This window comes from Amblyraja radiata, chromosome 4 (assembly GCF_010909765.2).
Source record: "Amblyraja radiata isolate CabotCenter1 chromosome 4, sAmbRad1.1.pri, whole genome shotgun sequence".
NCBI classification, from domain to species: Eukaryota; Metazoa; Chordata; class Chondrichthyes; order Rajiformes; family Rajidae; genus Amblyraja; species Amblyraja radiata.
In genome coordinates, this window is record NC_045959.1 from 96,984,147 (window position 1) to 97,003,803 (window position 19,657).

Sequence of the window (19,657 nt, forward strand, 5' to 3'; positions counted from 1 at the left end):
TTGGGTCGAGACCCTGATTCACCCATTCCTTCTCTCTAGAGATGCTGCCTGTCCCACTGAGTTACTCCAGCATTTAGTGTCTATGTTCCATCTCTAGTCTTCTCCGTGACAGCTAGTTTTGAATGCGTGCATAAACATTTTCTCCACACCCGAGTCACTTAAATTATGCACCATTCTCTTATGTGGCACCTAGTCAAATACCTTTTGGAAATCGAAGCACACAACCTCTATGAGTTTCCCTCTGTCAACTCTCACTGTAATATTCTTAAAGAATTTGAGCAAATTTGTCTAACATGATGATATAACTTTAATAAAACCATGCTGATAAAGCTTGATTATATTCAGCTTTTCTAAATTTCTCCTCGGACTATTGACTATCATTTTGCCAGAAATTGATATTAAACTGACTAGCCGACAGTTTCCCTCCCTTTTTGAACAAGTGAGTCACATTGGATGTTTTCCAACCTTCTGGTACCCTTCTGGAATTTAACTTAATTTGAAATTTCAACTAATGTGTCCACTGTTTGTGCTGCCACTTTCTTAAAAATCCTGGGCTGTCGGCAAGTGGGTCCCAGTGATTTGTGAGTCGTGGAAATACTTCTTTCCTTGACTTTTGCAAGTCCGTACCTTTTATCTAAAATTAGCCCATTGATTCTTGGGGTAATTTGCAATAATCCATAGTGAAAACATATGCAAAAAAAAAATGGATTTAACCTACACTCCAGCTTCTGACTCGATGCTAGAGAGATTACATACAAACATTTGTTCATCTGGGGACAGCTTTCACAAATTCTGACTCTACAATTCTGCCACGCAACCTTTTCGCCTATAAATTAAACAATAACTGTCTTTTATTTGGGCGAATTATAAAAAAATGTTTTACATTGATAAGTGTTTACACTAAGGTATGAAACAATCAGCAAAACTGTAAATCCAGTTTCAAATTATATAAACAACTAAATGAACTGGGGACATGACAGCTCCTTCTCTCAGCACTGAATTCACACTATGAACAACTCAACTTATTCTCTGCTTAAGGAGGATTCCATTATCAATCACTATTTTGATAGTCTGAAGTATCATCACTGTCGTAAAGTGGAAAGTTCCGAGGCAAATGTTGTTCTAAAAAGTAGCAATAAATATAATGGACTGATATTAGTTTTTAGATAATGGTTGAGGGGGAAAATCTTAGCTAGACTCCCTGGACAACTCCTCTGAATAATGCTGTTGCATCTATGACTATCACTGTACCTTAATTGGTACACGTGACAATAAAAGACCTTTGAAACCTTTGAAACATCAAGGTAAGAGGGGAGATTGTGATGCTGGCAATGCCTTTGACAGTGCAATAACGTGCCAGAAAGCCAGCTTAAACTTTTGTTGATATATCTCTGTAATGCTTGTGAACTCTCAGCTTTCCGATTCAAGAGACAAACTTGCAAATTGATATTGATCCCACTGAAACACTGGGCAGGAGGAAATTTTTCCCTCCAATTATTTTTATACTAAACCCCAAGTAGTTGATTATCCAATTGTAACATCAAACACATTTTAAACAGTGTTTCATTCACTGCAATGTGCTTTACGACATCCAGAAATGCAATTCATCTTCTTGAGTTTTACCATATAGCTTTGGAGAATGGGGTGACACTGCAATAGCTTTTCTTTAACGGGAATTGGGTGAGGAAAACTCACGGGAAATTAATGAAAAAATAGACTTTTACCTTGTACCAACTTGCATTGATCTCACATATCCATCAATCAGAGATGCTGCCTGTCCCGCTGAGTTACTCCAACATTTTGTGTTTCTGAAGAAGGGTCTCAACCCAAAACATCACCCATTCGTTCTCTCCAGAGATGCTACATGTCCTGCTGAGTTACTCCAACTTTTTGTGTCTATCTTCTGTTTAAACCAGCATCTGCAGTTCTTTCTTACACGTTGTGGGTCTATCTTTGGTTTAAACCAGCATCTGCAGATCCTTTCTACACAATCAATCTCTCTTTTCCTTTTGGGAAATGAGATTAACGTTATAGTCCATTGGTCTTAAGTCTCTCGTTCAGTTTCAATGCCAAACTCCTTATTCTTCCCTGGTTCATGACAATATGTCACTATTGACTTAGAAGTTGTCGGACAGAAAGCACATTCTTGATATTTAATAATGGTTTTAAAGATTTTGCATCTGATTTGGTATCAAAGTATCAAAAGATTCTTGAATCTTGAATCAAATGATTTACATACAGTTTAGCAGTTACTTCACTGCCTGAACAGAGCAATAATGAAAGGAATTTGATACGTAAGCACTGACTGGACTTTGTTTAGCATTCAGAATATTTCACTTGATTGGCTTTCAGTTTTTAAGTTACTGTAGGTAACTGAATATTACAATCATATAGAAATCTAGCAATTCTGCAGAAACCAAACCATATAATAGGATCAGTAAAACTCCTTTCAGCTAATCAAATAAGATTAAGATTAATGTTTACATTTTAGTTTATGTTTACAGCTACAGCATGGAAACAGGCTCTTCGGCCCACCGAGTCAACGATGACCAGTGATCACTGGCCGCTGGTTCTATGTTATCGTACTTTTGCATCCGACACACTGGAGGAGTTTACAGAAACCAATTAACCTACAAACCTGCATGTCTTTGGAGTGTGGGAGGAAACAGGAGCAATGGAAAAAAAACCCACGCGGTCACAGGGAAAACATATAAACTCCCATAGTCAGGATCGAATCCTAGTCTTTGGCCGCCCATTTTAAATCATTTCTAAAATTCACTGCATCGTGTACAGTAATAGTCATTTTAACGTTCTGAATGATTCTGTTTCAATTGTAGTAACAGAAGAGGGAAGACATGAGGATATGGCAATGCCGACTGAAATTTGACAGGAACTGGTGTTTAGACACTTTTAAAATGCTTCGTAAAAAGAAAGAGGCTAAATTCATATTGTTTTGATTAAACATAATGCCTAAACAGACTCTCCTCAGCTGGAAGGTTACATATCTTTTAATTTTCACACTACAAGATAAATTATATTCATTATATCAGTGTGCACAAAAGCACTGCACATTTATTCAACAATTATCAGTTATTTAATAATGGGAATAAAATTAGGTTTTTTCCTTCACTCAAAATATGATTTCATATTGCCGTACTCTATATAGAAAAGTAAAACAGACATTTCATTGCATAGAAACTAGTCGTTTCATACATGGTTAATGTTTGCACCTCATTCCATTTCCAACTGTTCCCTTTTTTGCAAAAAAATCCATCATTGAGTTACAGGCATGTCATTGGAATCACGGATCATCAAATGTACTTTTATAGAGTGATATATAACATGGGAACAGGAACTTGGGCCACCAAATAAAGATAGACTATCAAGCTCCAATTTAAATTGAATCCCATTTTATTTTCCCCATATTTACATCAACTTCCCTCAGAATCTACCACTCACCGACACGCTAGTGGCAATTTACAGTAACCAATTAGCATTTCAGCTTGCACACCTTTTGGAGGTGATAGTAAATCAGAGCATCCAGAGGAAATATATGCATTGACAGGGAGAATGTGTACATTCTAACACACAGCACGGGTCAGGAGTGAACTCGTATTGCTGCAGTCGTGCGGCAGCAACTCTGATAACTGCGCCGCTATGCCGCCTTGTTGTGAGCTCAATGATGGCTTCAAAATCCTCACCAGCCTCAATCTGCCAACTCCTCTCTGTCATAACGTTTAAGAAGGAACTGCAGATGCTGGAAAATCGAAGGTACACAAAAATGCTGGAGAAATTCAGTGGGTGCAGCAGCATCTATGGAGCGAAGGAAATAGGCAACGTTTTGGCCCGAAACCCAAGAGTTTCGGCCCGAAACGTTGCCTATTTCCTTCGCTCCACAGATGCTGCTGCACCCCATGAGTTTCTCCAGCATTTTTGTGTACCTTCCTCTCTGTCATAAACCTTATTCACCCATTTGATAATACTCAAATACACCAATTTTAATGACAGAGCACGGGTTTGTCTCTTGAAAGTTATTATTTTTTTTGCCACATTTCAATTTTAAGACCTTTAACTGAATATTCCATTTGATGAATTTTCATCCGTGCTTTCTTGAGTTGTTACCTACCCTCCATTGCATGGAGATAGTCCATGTGAAGTGCACTAGCCGTGCCAGGCGGAGGGAGGATGTCACTATATGGACTACGGTGACCAGTCAACAGAGCCATCTGGTGGTAATACTCTGCTGGGTTGACTCCAGCATGTGGTACTGAAAAAACAAAGATTTGAGATTGTTACCCAGGTCATTCAAATTAAATCCCAATAACTAGACTTACATTTCATTTTCAGACACTATCAATAACTGATTTGAATGTCTACTATGTTTTCATTATCAGCATTCAAGCCTCTCTATTGCTTTAAGACATCGTAGACCATGATAAAATACATGAGCATATTTCTCTTGTAGAGTAATTGTCAAGTCGTAAAGTCAAGTCAAGTCAAGTCAAGTCAAGTCAAGAGAGTTTATTGTCATGTGTCCCAGATGGGACAATGAAATTCTTCCTTGCTTTCTTTTTTTAAATACTTTATTTTTATTGACTTATTATTTTATTACAATGATCAGAAGGACAAAATCCAACCTCACAATGTTAAACAAAATGAGTCAGTTACATTCCATGGACATGCTAATATTCACAAACCTCTACTGCTCTTCAAACAATTTAAAAAAAATTGATTTGAAAAGTTATTTCAAATTAATACCCTATCCAGACATATGCTTTAATATCAAAGATTGAAAGAGCAAAGTGATGGATGAAGACATTTATTAATAAATTCAGTTGATTCTCATAATATGATGACACCCTGCATCACACTATATCGTTCCATTGAAGAAGATGCCAGGATTTATTTGGGGGATTATTTCAATTTGTAATGCCAACTGAATGAGCATAGATCTAGAGCTTCATAGAGTCAGCTCAACCAGGAAGTTGTGGAATAACTCAGGCAATGTTTGAGTTCAACCAGATTTTATCATCTAATGCTTCTGTTCCACCCCTCGTCGGTCATTTTTACAGGGTTCTTCGTATTTTTACCGTTGCAATTTCAATCTATGGCAGTCACAGCATAGTTACGTGATGTAAGTTCCTCAATGTTAATCAGGCAAAAGGCAAGTATCTAATCAGGGTGCTAACATAATATTCATCCGTAATATTTGAATTTTTTTTAAGCCTGCACGGGAATTGAAACTAGGAGCATTGGATGCAAAAAAACAGATATAATTCATCTCAATACCCAACATTGTTCAACTGTTTGTACATTGATTAAAAAAACACAACTACTATTTGACAATAGACAATAGGTGCAGGAGAAGGCCATTCGGTAATTCGAGCCAGCACCGCCATTCAATATGATCATGGCTGATCATCCCTAATCAGTACACCGTTCCTGCCTTCTCCACATATCCCCTGACTCCGCTATCTTTAAGAGCCCTATCTAGTTCTCTCTTGAAAGTATCCAGAGAACCGGCCTCCACCGCCCTCTGAGGCAGAGAATTCCACAGACTCACAACTCTCTGTGTGAAGAAGTGTTTCCTCGTATCCATTCTAAATGGCTTACCCCTTATTCTTAAACTGTGGCCCCTGGTTCTGGACTCCCCCAACATCGGGAACATGTTTCCTGCCTCCAGCGTGTCCAAATCCTTAATAATCTTATATGTTTCAATATGATCCCCTCTCATCCTTCCAAACTCCAGAGTATACAAGCCCAGCTGCTCCATTCTCTCAGCATATGACAGTCCCACCATCCCGGGAATTAACCTTGTAAACCTACGCTGCACTCCCTCAATAGCAAGAATGTCCTTCCTCAAATTAGGGGACCAAAACTGCACACAATACTTCAGGTGTGGTCACACTCGGGCCCTGTACAACTGCTTTCATAATATGCGCTAACATAAAGATAAGCTGTAGGACGAAAAAAGGGAATGGTGCAACAAATATTTCTTAAGGAGCGCACACGGAACAGGGAGAGATAGATTGTAGCAACAAAATTCCATATTGTAGGCCGGATAGAATCATTTTGCAGTGGTGATGGGTGGAGATCCATAATAATCCAGAATGAGAATTGTGGGGTTGGGGTTGAAGGGCCGGAAGAAATTAGAGAAATATTAGAGAACGTGAATCAATGCATGAAATTCAGGGAATGAAACTGCAAAACAGAAGGCAAATTTGATATTATAAGTGTTGAGTAACTACAAGAATGGTTGAGTATTTGATACAGTATTTGATGTGAACTAGAAAGCCAGCATTAACGCATTGAATAATGTGACGTCTAAAAAATATGCAGGATGGGAAATCAGTCCAGAACATTTTGGGACTATTGAGCCTTGAGAAACAAAGTCATAGGTAAAGGCTTTCACAGAAGAAGAACTCTGACAGATGTAAAGATGTTGATAATGTGGTGGCAGAAACTAAGTCTTTGTGATGGCGAAAATGTGTGGGTTAAAGTTTAATGCAAGGATATATAATGTGCTAAGTTTGCAAATGGCCTGATTTTGCCTGAGAGAGTGACCAGAGAGATTGATACATTGGCAAGGAAATGAATCTCGTGGCAGAGACCAAAGACATTGGCTTCAGTCCTTAACTTAAACTGAAGAAAACTGCAGTTCATCCAATATTATAAACTGGATAACAACAAAGTGTATGGTTTACACGAATGATCCCAGGAAGGAGTAGACCCGAAACGTCATCGATTTCCTTCGCTCCATAGATGCTGTCTCACCCGCTGAGTTTCTCCAGCATTTTTGTCTACCAGGAATGAGTAGGTTAACCTATGATGAGCGTTTGTCGGCACTGGGCTTGCACTCGCTGGAGTTTACTAGAATGAAGGGGGACCTCTTTGAAACTTACTGAACAGTGAAAGGCTTTGAGTGGATGTGGAGAGGATGTTTCCATTAGTGGGAGAGTCTAGGACTAGAGGTCATAGCCTCAGAATTAAAGGGCATTCTTTTACGAAGGAGATGAGGATAAATTTATTTAGTTAGACGGTGGTGAATCTGTTGAATTATTTGCCACAGAAGGCTGTAGAGGCCAAGTCAGTGGATATTTTTAAGGCAGAGATAGATAGATTCTGATTAGTACAGGTGTCAGAGGTTATGGAGAGAAAGCAGGAGAATGGGGTTAGGAGGGAGCGATAGATCAGCCGTGATTGAATGTTGGAGTAGACTTGATGGGCTGAATAGCCAAATTCTACTCCTATTTCTTATGACCTTATGAGGGAATAAGAAAGATGATAGCAGGTTTAAAGGGATATCAAGCTACAGCTGAAGAACAAAAACAATGCACAACATCAACCAGCATGGGATGCAAGGCAGGAAGTAGGGTTACAGGCAATGATATCAAGGGTTTGTTGAGGTAGACATAATGAGCAAGAGTAGCCTGGAATTAATATGGGGGAAGGTGAAAGAGGCAAAATAAAAGAGGATACTTTCTCAGTTCATTTATAGTCACACAACATGGAAATAGGTCCTTTGGCCCACCTTGCCCATTTGAACAACATGCTCCATCTCACATTAGTCCCACTTGCCTGCGTTTGGTCCATATCCCTCTAAACCTATCATATCCATGTATCTGTCCAAATGCTTTGAAAACACGTGATTGTACCTGCCTCACAAACTTGTTCCATATACCTATCACCCTTCTTCTAAAAATGTTGCCCCTCAGATTCCTATTAAATCTTTCACCCCTCAGCTTAAACCTATGATTCTTGATTCCTCTACTCTGCATTAAAAGCTTTGTGCATTTACCTCTCTATTCCTTTCATGCCCTTGTACACCTCTATAAGATCATCCCCATAATGCTGCACTAGTATAAGGTGCAACAGTATTTTTAAAATAAATGGTTTCAGGATCTGGTAAGGGGGGATGAAAAATACGAAGTTGGTATACCCCTTTCTGCTCGGTCTTCATAATAGAGCTTTTGTTTCTTTTTCTCTTTTTTCTTTTCTACGGCCTATTTCTTAACTTTTTTCCCTAACTCTTTGCTTAATGGGTCTTTCTTTTTGATCACCTTTTCACACTATCACGATTCTTTCTCACTTTCTTTACTTTTTTCTCTTTTTAAAGCTTAAAAACCAAATAAATAAATAAATAAATAATGCTGCACTCCAAAGAACAAATACCTAGCCTGCTCAGCATCTCCCTATAGCTCAGGCCCTCAGGTCCTGGCATCATCCTCCTAAATCTTCTTTGCACCCTTTCCAGCTTAACAACATATTTACTATAACAGGGTGCCCAAAACTGAACACAATACTCTAAATGTGGCTTCACCAATCTCTTGTACAACTGTAATGTGAACTTCCAACTTCTATACTTAATGCTCTGATTGATGAAGCCCATTGTGCAGAAAGCCTTCTTGGCCACCCTATCTACCAGTGAAGCCACCTTCAATGACGTATTGACCTTTATTCCTAGATGACTCTGCTCTACAAAACTCCCCAGAGCTTTGCTATTCACCATGTAGGTCCTGCCCTGGTTAAACTTCCCAAAATGCAACACCTCATAGTTCTCTGTATTAAACTCCATCCACCAATTCTCAGCCCACCTGCTCAACCAATCAAGATCCTGCTGCAATTTTTGACAACCATCTTCACTATCAAAAATACCACCCATATTAATCTACAAACATGCCATGTACGTTCTCATCCAAATCATTAATATAGATGACAAACATCTATGGGACCAGCACCAAACCCTGAGGCACACTACTAATGACAGGCCTCTAGTCTGAAAAGCAACCTTCCACTATCACCCTCTGCTGCCTTCCATTAAGCCAATTTTCTATTCTTTCAGCTATCTCTCCTTGCATCCCATGTGATCTAACCTTCCACAGCAGCAAACCATGCAGAACCTTGTTAAGTGCCTTACTGAAGTCCATATATGCAATGCTAACAGCTCTGCCCTCATCAACCTTTTAGGTCACATCTTCAGAAACTCAATCAACTCACCAAGGATAAAGCAACAAGTAATGCGTAGAACATATAAAATGTTCATCTCATCAGAAGCAAATGTTATGCCTTTTTTAACCACTGAAATTTTTTATTTTTATGACAGAAGGTATTGTTACAATTATAAAGACCTTTGGTCAGATAACTCATCTGAAAAAATGAAGGTGCATCCAATATTTGTGGTGTTTACTTGTAGGGAGCAAAACTAGTTCAACCCACTCTGCTCTTACCTGAATTCTCCCTCCATAGCATTTTAAGGGACTTTCTCTCATTGATTGAGTTTTAGGATGATATATCAGATTGCTGTGTTAGATTCCAGAGCAGATATTATTCATGGATCATGTATTTAAAGACCATTTCCCATTTTGCACATAATCCAAACACAGGCCCTTATTGATGAATCATGCTGCTGGTCACTGAGGGGACCATCTAGGCATGAGGGGATTCAACCCTGGAGCACCCCTTCCTCCTGCAGGGAGCTGTTGAGCATTCAGGGAGGTACTGTGATTTCAACACAGCACAAATTGTCAGCAAAAATATGTCAATTCCGTTACGTGATAGTGGGTATCTCTGTTATAGGACTCAATAAATTGAACTGCTGGTGTAACGAAGTGATAACTTCCAACTCCATTTACAACCTGTGGCCTTCAAGCCCTTGAAACTTATAGAACACAATACTAGTTTAGTGATGGGCTTGGATAAGTGGAAGATAGGATGCAGGTGTTTAGCATTTGTAGAATGAGTTAATTGCCTGTAGTTTCCTTTATTTAGTCGATACAGGTAGCATCAGTGGTGAGAGTAGGTATTGAGGTGGGTTGTTCTGAGGTACCAGAACTAACTTAAGCTTTCCTGAGGTGTTGTGGGCCTAACTCAATAAAACACCAGTGAAGGGAGATGCTCACTTGATAACCCCAATTATATATTTGCATAAATAAGATCAGTTTCTTTTAAATGAGCTAGTTGCAAGTAGGTAGCTGTTTATTGCATATGGAATTAGTTATTGTCCTTAGCATTAGTTGGTATATTCAGTTCGATAGTTACATAATGCTTTGGGCTTGGTTTTCATAGTTGAGTGGCTTATCTTGGTGTTATAGCACAAGTACGTTGTGTTTAGATTGTAATTTAATGTGCTCATATTTCTTACTGGTTGGTTTGTCTTCTTTGAGTTCTGAATGTTTACAGAAGCTATTTGCCTCGTGGGTAATGAATTATAAATATAATACAACAATTATGTTACTACTGTCTTTTTGAGAAGTGTGGTAGATGGTAGGAATGAGTTTTTAATTTTTTCCATGTAAAATGTTCAAAAATCAAAGTCTGTCTCTGTTTTTCCTGCTGCTCTGATTCAGGCATCATCTCCAGGAACTCAAGTCATCCAGTGCCATTGCTGATACACTGCAGGGTTCATGCAGTACTACATGTAGCAGACTTTGCAACACTGAGGAAAATAAGCTGCTGTGGTAAAATAAATGAAAAATAAGTCTTTGTTCAAAGTGGATTTCACTTAAACAAAAACACATAATAACTGTGTACATAGACACCACCATAAATTCATTAACATTTTGAAATGTTGCATTAATAACGTGATGTTTTAATTTAAAAAAAAATTTTTATAAAATGTTTGTGATAATTTAATCATTAAGCTGAAATACGATTTTAAATCACCATTTCTTATCCACGCCAAGAAAGCAAAACTTTACACGTTGCTCACCGTCGTTCGGGCTGAGTCCTCTTGCTGCTGAGATCATTGACAGAGAGGGGCTGCTGTGTAGAGACCTGATGTAGTCCACATAGGGGTTAATGTATGGATGCGGTGGGTTAAACACAGGCTCTGAAGTGCCTACAGGAGTTCTGAGTGGGGAAATTCTGATGAGCGAGATGTCGGAAAATGCTGGGCTGCCTGAAAGGGAGTGAGGCCTGAAACGGAAAACATTATCAGAGGAGCGCTGAAAATCTTAAGAACTTTACATTCATTTCTCTTCATCAAATGAGGTTGTGTTCCACAAACTGGACATAACCATGCATGATACTAAACTGTAGATCAAAAATACCCTGGTCAAAACAGACAGAAATATTAAAGGATATGATTAATTGGATCTTACAAAATGGTCCTTCTGCACAGTTTATTAAAAAAAATCTCAATAAGATTACATCTTGAGTTGCGCTAGGATAGCATTGAGCAGGCATCTGACACAGTTTTGTCATCAGATTCTTACACTGAAGCACTGGTTTAAAGCTGAGTGATTATAATAAGCGTGCTGGGATATCTGTGAGGCTCTCATTCCTGTCCTCTCCCAGGGACAGTTTTTGGCTCCAGTAACCTGGTTCTCTGCGAAACAGAGTCATTAGAGGCCATCATAAGTTAGCTGCAGCACTGACCCCACGTAATGGCTTTTGTCCCCTGTTTTTCCAATTAATTTACTGTGTAAGGAAAAAGCCACTGGGAGCAGCTGTCAAAGCAGTGGGGGGAGCACATTCCTTTGATGCAATGAGAATGTAGCAGCAGAGTTTTGGAGACCGTGATCATCAGTGTTTGCTGTTGGCACCAATCACCATGACAGACTGTAATCTGATGTGAGAAACCAATTCCTCTTAGTTATCAGTTACAAGGGGCTTGAAATATCTGAATTCGACAAAGATCAAAGTTAATCTCCAGGGGAACTAAAACTCACTAAAACAAATTTAGAGGGTCAGGACGTAGGGAATACCAAGCTACTGTTATTCCTTACTTGTCTATGACATTGCACGTTGCAATATTTCAACTACATATATTTTTCCCTTTCGTATTACATGTGGTAAAAGTTAGCAATTATTATAACATGCATTCCCTGCAAAATGGCTGATAATAATGCAAAATTAAATGTGATGAAATAGATATTGTGCAAAATGTTTTACAACATTTAAGGATCAAAGAAGTAAACACAAACCAAACCCTGATCCCTTTTCAAACTATTCATTATGCCATTATACATAACATACTTTGAATACAGTGTAATCTTCATACAATCTGATTCTAACACTGACATATATAACTTGAAGTGCAATAATTAAGGCAGTTTCAGAGTTAAATAGACAAATTCTGACGATGCTGGCCTCTCATACTGCTCTAGCACAGTATTCAGGCTAACTGCAATTGAAAGTGATTTAGCTGCATTGATCAAGGAGAGCCAGATCACTTATTCCTTCCATTGTAAATAGTCTTTCACAAGAATACTTAAAGTACTCAACAGTTTTCGCTTTCTTTTGCTTGATCATCTTTAAAATGCAATTGATGAATACATATGCCATGATATTTTATGATCATCGCAAAAAATCATCTGGTCACAAAAGATCATGCACGGTTACAATGAATCTTAACATTATATTTTTTTTTAAAACCAATTATGATGTTTGTTGAATTTGGCCCCACTGTCACATCCCGAAATAGATGCAAATAATGGTGTTAGGCAAGTATGGAGCGTGCAGAGAGCCATATTTGATACAGGACTACATATGTCTCTCACGATGCGGCCTCTCCTCTGGACTTGAAAAACCAAATGAAAATTGCATGCATTTTGCAGAGGTCTCCATTCAGCTCTGTCATTTTAATTCTCCTATCTAAGATCCCGCCAAGTCTTTAGTCCCCTGCACTCTTCCAATGAAGTGCCATGTAAGGAACAGCATCTCCTTTTCTGATGGAGCTTTTAAGGTCCACCACTAAATTTAACAAATACAGCTTTTCCGGTACTGAGTTCCATATTTCTTGCATTCACTTTTTCCTCGTCTCCTCTTCTGGTTTCAGATTAATTTCTTCCTATTTGGCTGGTGCCATCCCACATTATTCAATCACTCTTGGCCACACATTATCACACAAGGCCTTCCCTTCTGATTTATCTGTCGTTTCGCTGAACACCTCCGCTCAGTCAGCCATACATGATCTCCCAGTTGCTAAACTCTTTAACTCCCCCTCCCATTCTCATACTGGCCTTTCTGTCCTAGGCCTCCTCCACTGCCAAAGTGAGGCCCAAAGCAAATTGGAGGAACAGCACCTCATATTTGGCTTGGGCAGCTTCCACCCCAGCGGTATGAATATTGACCTCTAACTTCAAGTAACCCTTGCTTTCCCTCTCTCTCCACCCTTCCCCATCCTAGCTCTCCAACCAGTCTGACTATCCTCCTGATTAAATTATATATTTGTATGCTTTGTAGTCACCTTCCCCAGCGAATAATGATCTATTCTACATTTTCCTTGACCTTAGTTCCTTTTGTTGTTTCATTTTCACACCTCACCCCTCCATAACCCTGTGTCTCCCCCTCCCGACTGAAGAAGGGTCTCGGCCCAAAACGTCACCCATTCCTTCTATTCAGAGATGCTGCCTGTTCCTCTCAGCTATTCCAGCATTTTGTGTCTATCTGTCCCAACTGATCCATTTACCCATAATCTTCATTAAAGGTCGTTGACCTCAAACATTCTCTGATTCTCACCCCATGGATACCGTCCAATCTGCTGTATATTTGTAGCATTTTCTGCTTGTCTTTATGGTGAAATAAATAGGGCAATACGCCCTTTGAATTTTTCATTTTTCAAGATCGGGGCGTCACTGGCAACATTATTGTTTATTGCCCACCCCTAACTCCCCTTTGGAAATTGGCGACAAAGTGAATTCCTGAACTGCTGCAGTTCTTCTGGTGAAGGGGTCTGAAGTTCTAGGATTTAGATTCAGCTAGAATGAAAGAGTTCAACATATGTTTCAAGTCAGGATGGCATGTGATGTGGAGGGGAAACCGCAGGTGCTGCTGCTCTGAGTCTGAAGAAGGGTGTCGACCCGAAAGGTCACCCACTCCTTCTCTCCAGAGATGCTGCCTGCCCCACTGAGTTACTCCAGCACTTTGTGGCTATCATGTGTTGCCACTGTCCTGCTTGGTGCAAGACAAAGGGAACTTGGAAAGCACCCCCAGAGAAGTTTAGGAGTGATAATTGTTGTATGTTTTGAATGGTACACATGATATAACCAATTCTGGAAGGTATAAATGTAGTTGATGAAGTGTGAATCAAGCTACTACTTTGTTCTGCTTGTTGTTGAGGTTCTTGATTTACTGGAAAGGCCATAACAGGAGTAGGGCATAGGCCCCCAAGCTTGCTCTATTGATTAACACGATGCTGGCTTCAGTTCCTTTTCTGTGCCAGTTCCCCTCTAACCCTCAATTCGGTAATCTTTCAAATACTTATCCATCTCCACCTTAAATATATATAATAAATATATCTAGTATCCACCCTCTGGGGAACAGAATAGTTCCACTGGTAAAAACATCTCAATACGTATCCTGTCAAGCTCCAGCTCATGCCCTGCTCTGGCAGTCACATAATTATGTAGGTATTACAGCTGCATGGTGGCACAGCGGTAGAGTTGCCGCCTTACAACGTTTGTAGCGCCAGAGACCCAGGTTCGATCCAATTACAGGTGCTGTCTGTACGGGGTTTTCTATGTTTTTCCCGTGACCTGCGTGGGTTTTCTCCAAGATCTTCGGTTTCCTCCCACACTCCAAAGACGTACAGGCTTGTCGGCAAATTGGCTCGGTATAAGTGTAAATTGTCGCTAATGTGTGTTGGACAGTGTTAATGTGCGGGGATCGCTGGTCGGTGCGGACTTGGTGGGCCGAAAGGCCTGTTTGGGTTTTTGGTAGATGGTGACCCAGAGGCTATTGAAGTTGGGGGATTCAGTGATGATAAGGCAGATGCTGAGAAATGGTCATTGGCTGACACTTTTGTGGCACACATGTTATTTGCCACTTATTAGCAATGCCTAAATGATGTGTGGAACTTGCTAGACTTGAGTATAGAAGTTGGGAGGTCATGTTGCAGTTGTATGAGATGATGGTGAAGCCACATTTAGAGTATTGTGGGCATCATGTTATAGGAAAGATGTTGTTAAGCTGGATAGGGTACAGAGAAGATTTACAGGGATATAGCCTGGGCTAGAGGGTTGAGCTATAGGCAGAGGTTGTGTAGGCTGGGACTCTATTCCTTGGGGTGCAGGAAGATGAGGGGTGATCTTATTGAGGTGTGTAAAATCATGAGACGAATTAGATCGGGTGGATGTAGAGAGTCTCTTGCCCAGTGCAGGTGAATCGAGGACCAGAGGACCTAGGTTTAAGGGGAAAAGATTTAATGGGAATCCGAGGGGTAGCTTTTTCACACAAAGGGTGGTGGGCGTATAGAACAAGCTGCCAGAGGAGGTAGTTGAGGCAGGGACTATCCCAACATTTAAGAAACAGTTGGACAGGACAGGTTTGGGGGGGATATGGACCAAATGCGGGCAGGTGGGACTAGTGTAACTGGGACATGTTAGCTGGTGTGGGCAAGTTGGGCTGAAGGGCCTGTTTCCATACTGTATCACTCTATGACTATGTTTCATTTGCTGAGGAATCCTCAACGACCATGCCCTCTTCTAACCTTACAATGGAAAGAAGTTCACTTGTATGCTGTGATACCTGAAATGTGCAATTGCCACGAGAGGCAATCCATGTAACAACTTTTATTCTATTCATTGCTTAAGGATGGCCAATGCTTCATTCATGATCTTGCAATGGTTGTCTTCATTTGGAACTGACTTTTGACTGCTAATATCATAAATGGGCCCTGTAACCATGTTCATGCACAGCTGCTGAGACAGGCATGCTGCAGCAAATTCAACATGGAATGCACAATTACAATGAGCATGCACAAGGTACAGCCAAAATTGAGTTGGGGAAATCATGCAGGTAATTTGAGCATTCTGCCTTGTATTGTGCTCCTAATGCCCAAGCCCAAGTTAGATAATGCTTAAAATAACCCTCGAAAGAAATGAAAGGTAATGGTCCGTGAAGTTAATTCATCACATCAAAATACTCACACCATAATGAGATTTATAACCCCCAGTATTTCATTGTTTAGTGCAATTTAAATTGCTTATCTAGACACGACCAAAACTTTGAAATTTCAAGGGAGTGTTTCAGAGTTTAAATCAGAAGAGAACACTTGACATGCATGTCTTTGGTTTTTGTGGATATGCTAAGGACAATATGAATGACATAAGGATGTATTACCAGGACATACAACTTTACCTTACTAAATCCCATAAGGAGATTTTAGCACCAAATCCTTGCACCTTTTTAATTTTTTTAAAAAGATAACAAATTGCTGGAATAACACAGCGGGCCAGGCAGCATCTCTGGAGAACGTGGATAGGCGACGTTTCGGGTCCGGGTTCGGGTTCTGACCCGAAACGTCACTTACCCATGTTCTCTAGCGATGCTGCCAGACCCGCTGAGTTATTCCAGCACTTTGTATCTTTATTGGTAAACCAGCATCACCCTTTTAATAGCATAGCTTGCTGTTATATTGCCACCGCATGGCAAATTGCTACTGCCTCAAGATACACGGCACTGGATGTGTTAGTGTGCAGATGGAGCACAATCCTGACCCACAGTAAGATATAGAGAAATTCAGAGTTGGTAGTCTTGCATTACCTAAAGTAATAATACATCCTGCACAAGAAACAGTCTACCTCACAAAGTCCTTGGAACATGTTAACTCTATCTCATCTCATAGCTCTTCTATACAATTTCCCATAAATTCACATTTCGAGCTCTTGAGAGGAAGTGCTCTACCTTTATAACTGTCTTTTGGGTTGAATGACTGGAACTGCAGTTAGGCTGGGTCAAGCAATATTTGAAAATAACTTTTTCACATTGTTTCCAAAAGCACAAATACAATTAAGGAGGTAAAGAGGTTTTGGTCATAAGCATGTGGAGTGCAAATCTATCCAAAAGCTTGGTGACAGCTGCAGCAGTTATCACTAATTCAAACATCTTAACAAAGAAACAAACTACAGGCTGGTCTGAAGAAGGGTCTCGACTCGAAACATCAGCCATTCCTTCTCTCCAGAGATGCTGCCTGTCCCGCTGAGTTACTCCAGCTTTTTGTGTCTATCTTTAGTTTAAACCAGCATCTGCTGTTCCCTCCTACAAACTACAATACCTTGTGACAGCGATCATGAGAGGATGCAATATAAATAAAATGATGCTAATTTGAAAGGAACAGTGAAACCTGAGCATGCACTACACACATCTTTGAAGGTAGTTTAATGTTGAGGAGATTGTTCCACAAAGCAAATAGGATTATTAATGAATTATTAATGAATGATTATTAATTAATTATTAATGACTGTGATTAAAAAAGTAAGGAATTGGTGATAAAACTATTTAATGCTGGTTAGACTACAGATTTCATAATGATCACATTTGGAACATCTAAGAAAGATGACTGTGCAAAAATGATTTTCATCTTCGCCCCCCCCCGCCAGAAAGATGGCGGGATGAGAGAGAGGGGAGAGGGGGAGGGGGTAGGGGAGAGGGGGATGGGGGAGGGGAGATGGAAAGGGGGATTATCTTTAGTGAGATTGCAAAATTCAGGTAGGTTTTAGAGCTATTATATTTTCTCCTCCATATGAATAATATTAAACAATATCAAATAATATCAAGCAATTGGAACTGCTTTCTTTTCCTTGATAACAATACTGAAAAATATGAATTCCATATTTTGTGACATAAATATACATTTTAATGGGACCATTATATACAGATGTAAGATTTCCATTTCAAGATCGGGAGGGGGGGTGGGGGGTGAGTGGGGGCAAATATGCGTCAAGCCGATAGCCTACTCGTTAAAGAGTTAAAAGATAGCCTAATCAATAAAGAGCTGAGAAGAGGAATCAGAGCTGCCAAGGAAAGGTACTCTGAGAAGTTGTGGAGCAAGTTCTCAGCTAGTGACTCTTCTTCAGTTTGGAAGGGCATGCAAGAAATCATGTGGTGCTCCTATGCTGAGCGTTTGGACAATCATCAGCTGACGAACGACCTGAATGAGTTTTACAGCAGGTTTGAAAATCAGAAACGTAACCCTGAAACCCCCTCCCCAACAAACACAGCCAGACCCCAGTCTGCAAAGAATGGACCCTGCACCCTCTCCTTCCCATTCACCACTTCACACCTTCTTAAGGAAACACTCCAGTATGAAAAGAGTGGACCCTTTCCCACCCCAACCAACACTTCACACCCACTCACAGCCTGACCTCAGTCTGCAAAGACTGGGCCCTTCTACACCCATGCCCTCCAATCACCACTTCACACCCAATTACTCATTTTTAACCAGTCCCTGCAAAGATGTACTGTTCCTGCCTGCTTCAAAGTCTCCACTATTGTCCCTGTACCCCAAAAGGCAACGATTACTGGTCCTAATGACTACAGGCTTGTCGCACTGACCTCTGTAGTCTTGAAGACCCTTGATGGCCAAGCTGAAAAATATCATAATCTCCCTGCTGGACCATCTGCATTTTGCATATTGGGCCAATAGATCTGTGGATGACACGGTCAATCTGGGCCTGCACTTCATCCTCCAGCACCTAGACCGCCAGGGAACCTATGCAAGAATTTTGTTTGTTGATTTTAGCTCTGCATTCAACACCATTGTGCCAGAGCTACTACTCTCCAAACTTTCGGAGTTGACTGAACCTCTGTCGGTGGATCACCAGCTTTCTGACAGACAGGAAGCAGCATGTGAGGCAGGAAAGCATATCTCGGACCCGCAAACGCTCAGCATAGGAGCACCACAAGATGCGTACTCTCTCCTCTCCTCTACTCTCGCCACACCAATGACTGCACCTCCACAGACACCTCTGTCAAGCTTCTCAAGTTTGCGGATGACACAACCCTGATTGGACTGATCCAGGATGGGGATCTCTGTACTCTTTTCAGTTTGACATCTTTCCTATAACATGGTGCCCAGAACTGAACACAATATTCTAAATGCGGTCTCACCAACGTCTTATGCAACTGCAACATGTAGGTATGTTGCAAAGCCTACCTGAAGCGTCTTTGAAAATCTGCCCCAGCCAGTGTGCGCGATGTTGGCGCCGTTTAGAGGGGGCGGGTTTAAAACGCGATTTTCTCCAGGCTGTTCAAATCGAAGATGTTCAGCCTAGTTAATTATTAACGAAAAATCGCTGGAAGACCCCGTCGCAAAAGCTATTATTAGGTTTAAAGGCCTTGAATAATAGTTATAGTAGTTTAAAAATCAATCTCTAAACCCGCGACCGCCAGCAACCGCAGGGTCTCATAAAGCAAATAGCAGAAGGTATGCTGTATATTTTTACATTAAAAAGGGCTTCTAAAGATCCCTTTATACAAAGTTTAATATTGCGAGAAGCTCATTTTGGGCCCATTATATCCCGCAGTATTTTTCTGGGCATTTGGGGCACAAATCTACCGCAATGTGAACGTTCTAAACCAGCGCATTCCACAGGGACCCACTGGAAAGCTGATTTAAATGGGCATTTATTTACAGCAATTGAACACTAAATTCCTTCTATTTGGCCCATAAATTAATGTAAATGAGATTTAAAAATCATGTTTTATTGTGAATTATTTGTGAATATTATTTGGACATTTAGGCTATTTAAAAATGTTAATCATTTATTAAGAAATGGATAGATGTTTAGATCTAGTAATTGAAGTCTGAAATTAGCTACAATTAGGTAACTAACTAATTATATGCTTTAATTTCAGGTCATCCAAGTAAGATTATTTTATATTTGTTTCAGAATGCTTCAATCTATGATAACTGAAAATTTCATTCAGTTCTCTT

At 40.2% G+C, this 19,657-nt stretch overlaps 1 protein-coding gene across 2 annotated transcripts in view; it reads right to left on the reverse strand.

Annotated features, from left to right (window-relative positions):
* gli3 (GLI family zinc finger 3) overlaps positions 1 to 19,657 on the reverse strand; it is a 380,662-nt gene that overhangs the window by 92,825 nt on the left and 268,180 nt on the right. For both annotated transcript variants that reach the window (XM_033019985.1, XM_033019986.1), the window contains exons 5-6: positions 10,709 to 10,914; positions 4,127 to 4,267 (exon numbers count right to left, since the gene is read on the reverse strand). In XM_033019985.1, coding sequence (XP_032875876.1) covers positions 4,127 to 4,267; positions 10,709 to 10,914 — 347 coding nt within the window. The remainder of the gene's footprint in view (positions 1 to 4,126; positions 4,268 to 10,708; positions 10,915 to 19,657) is intronic.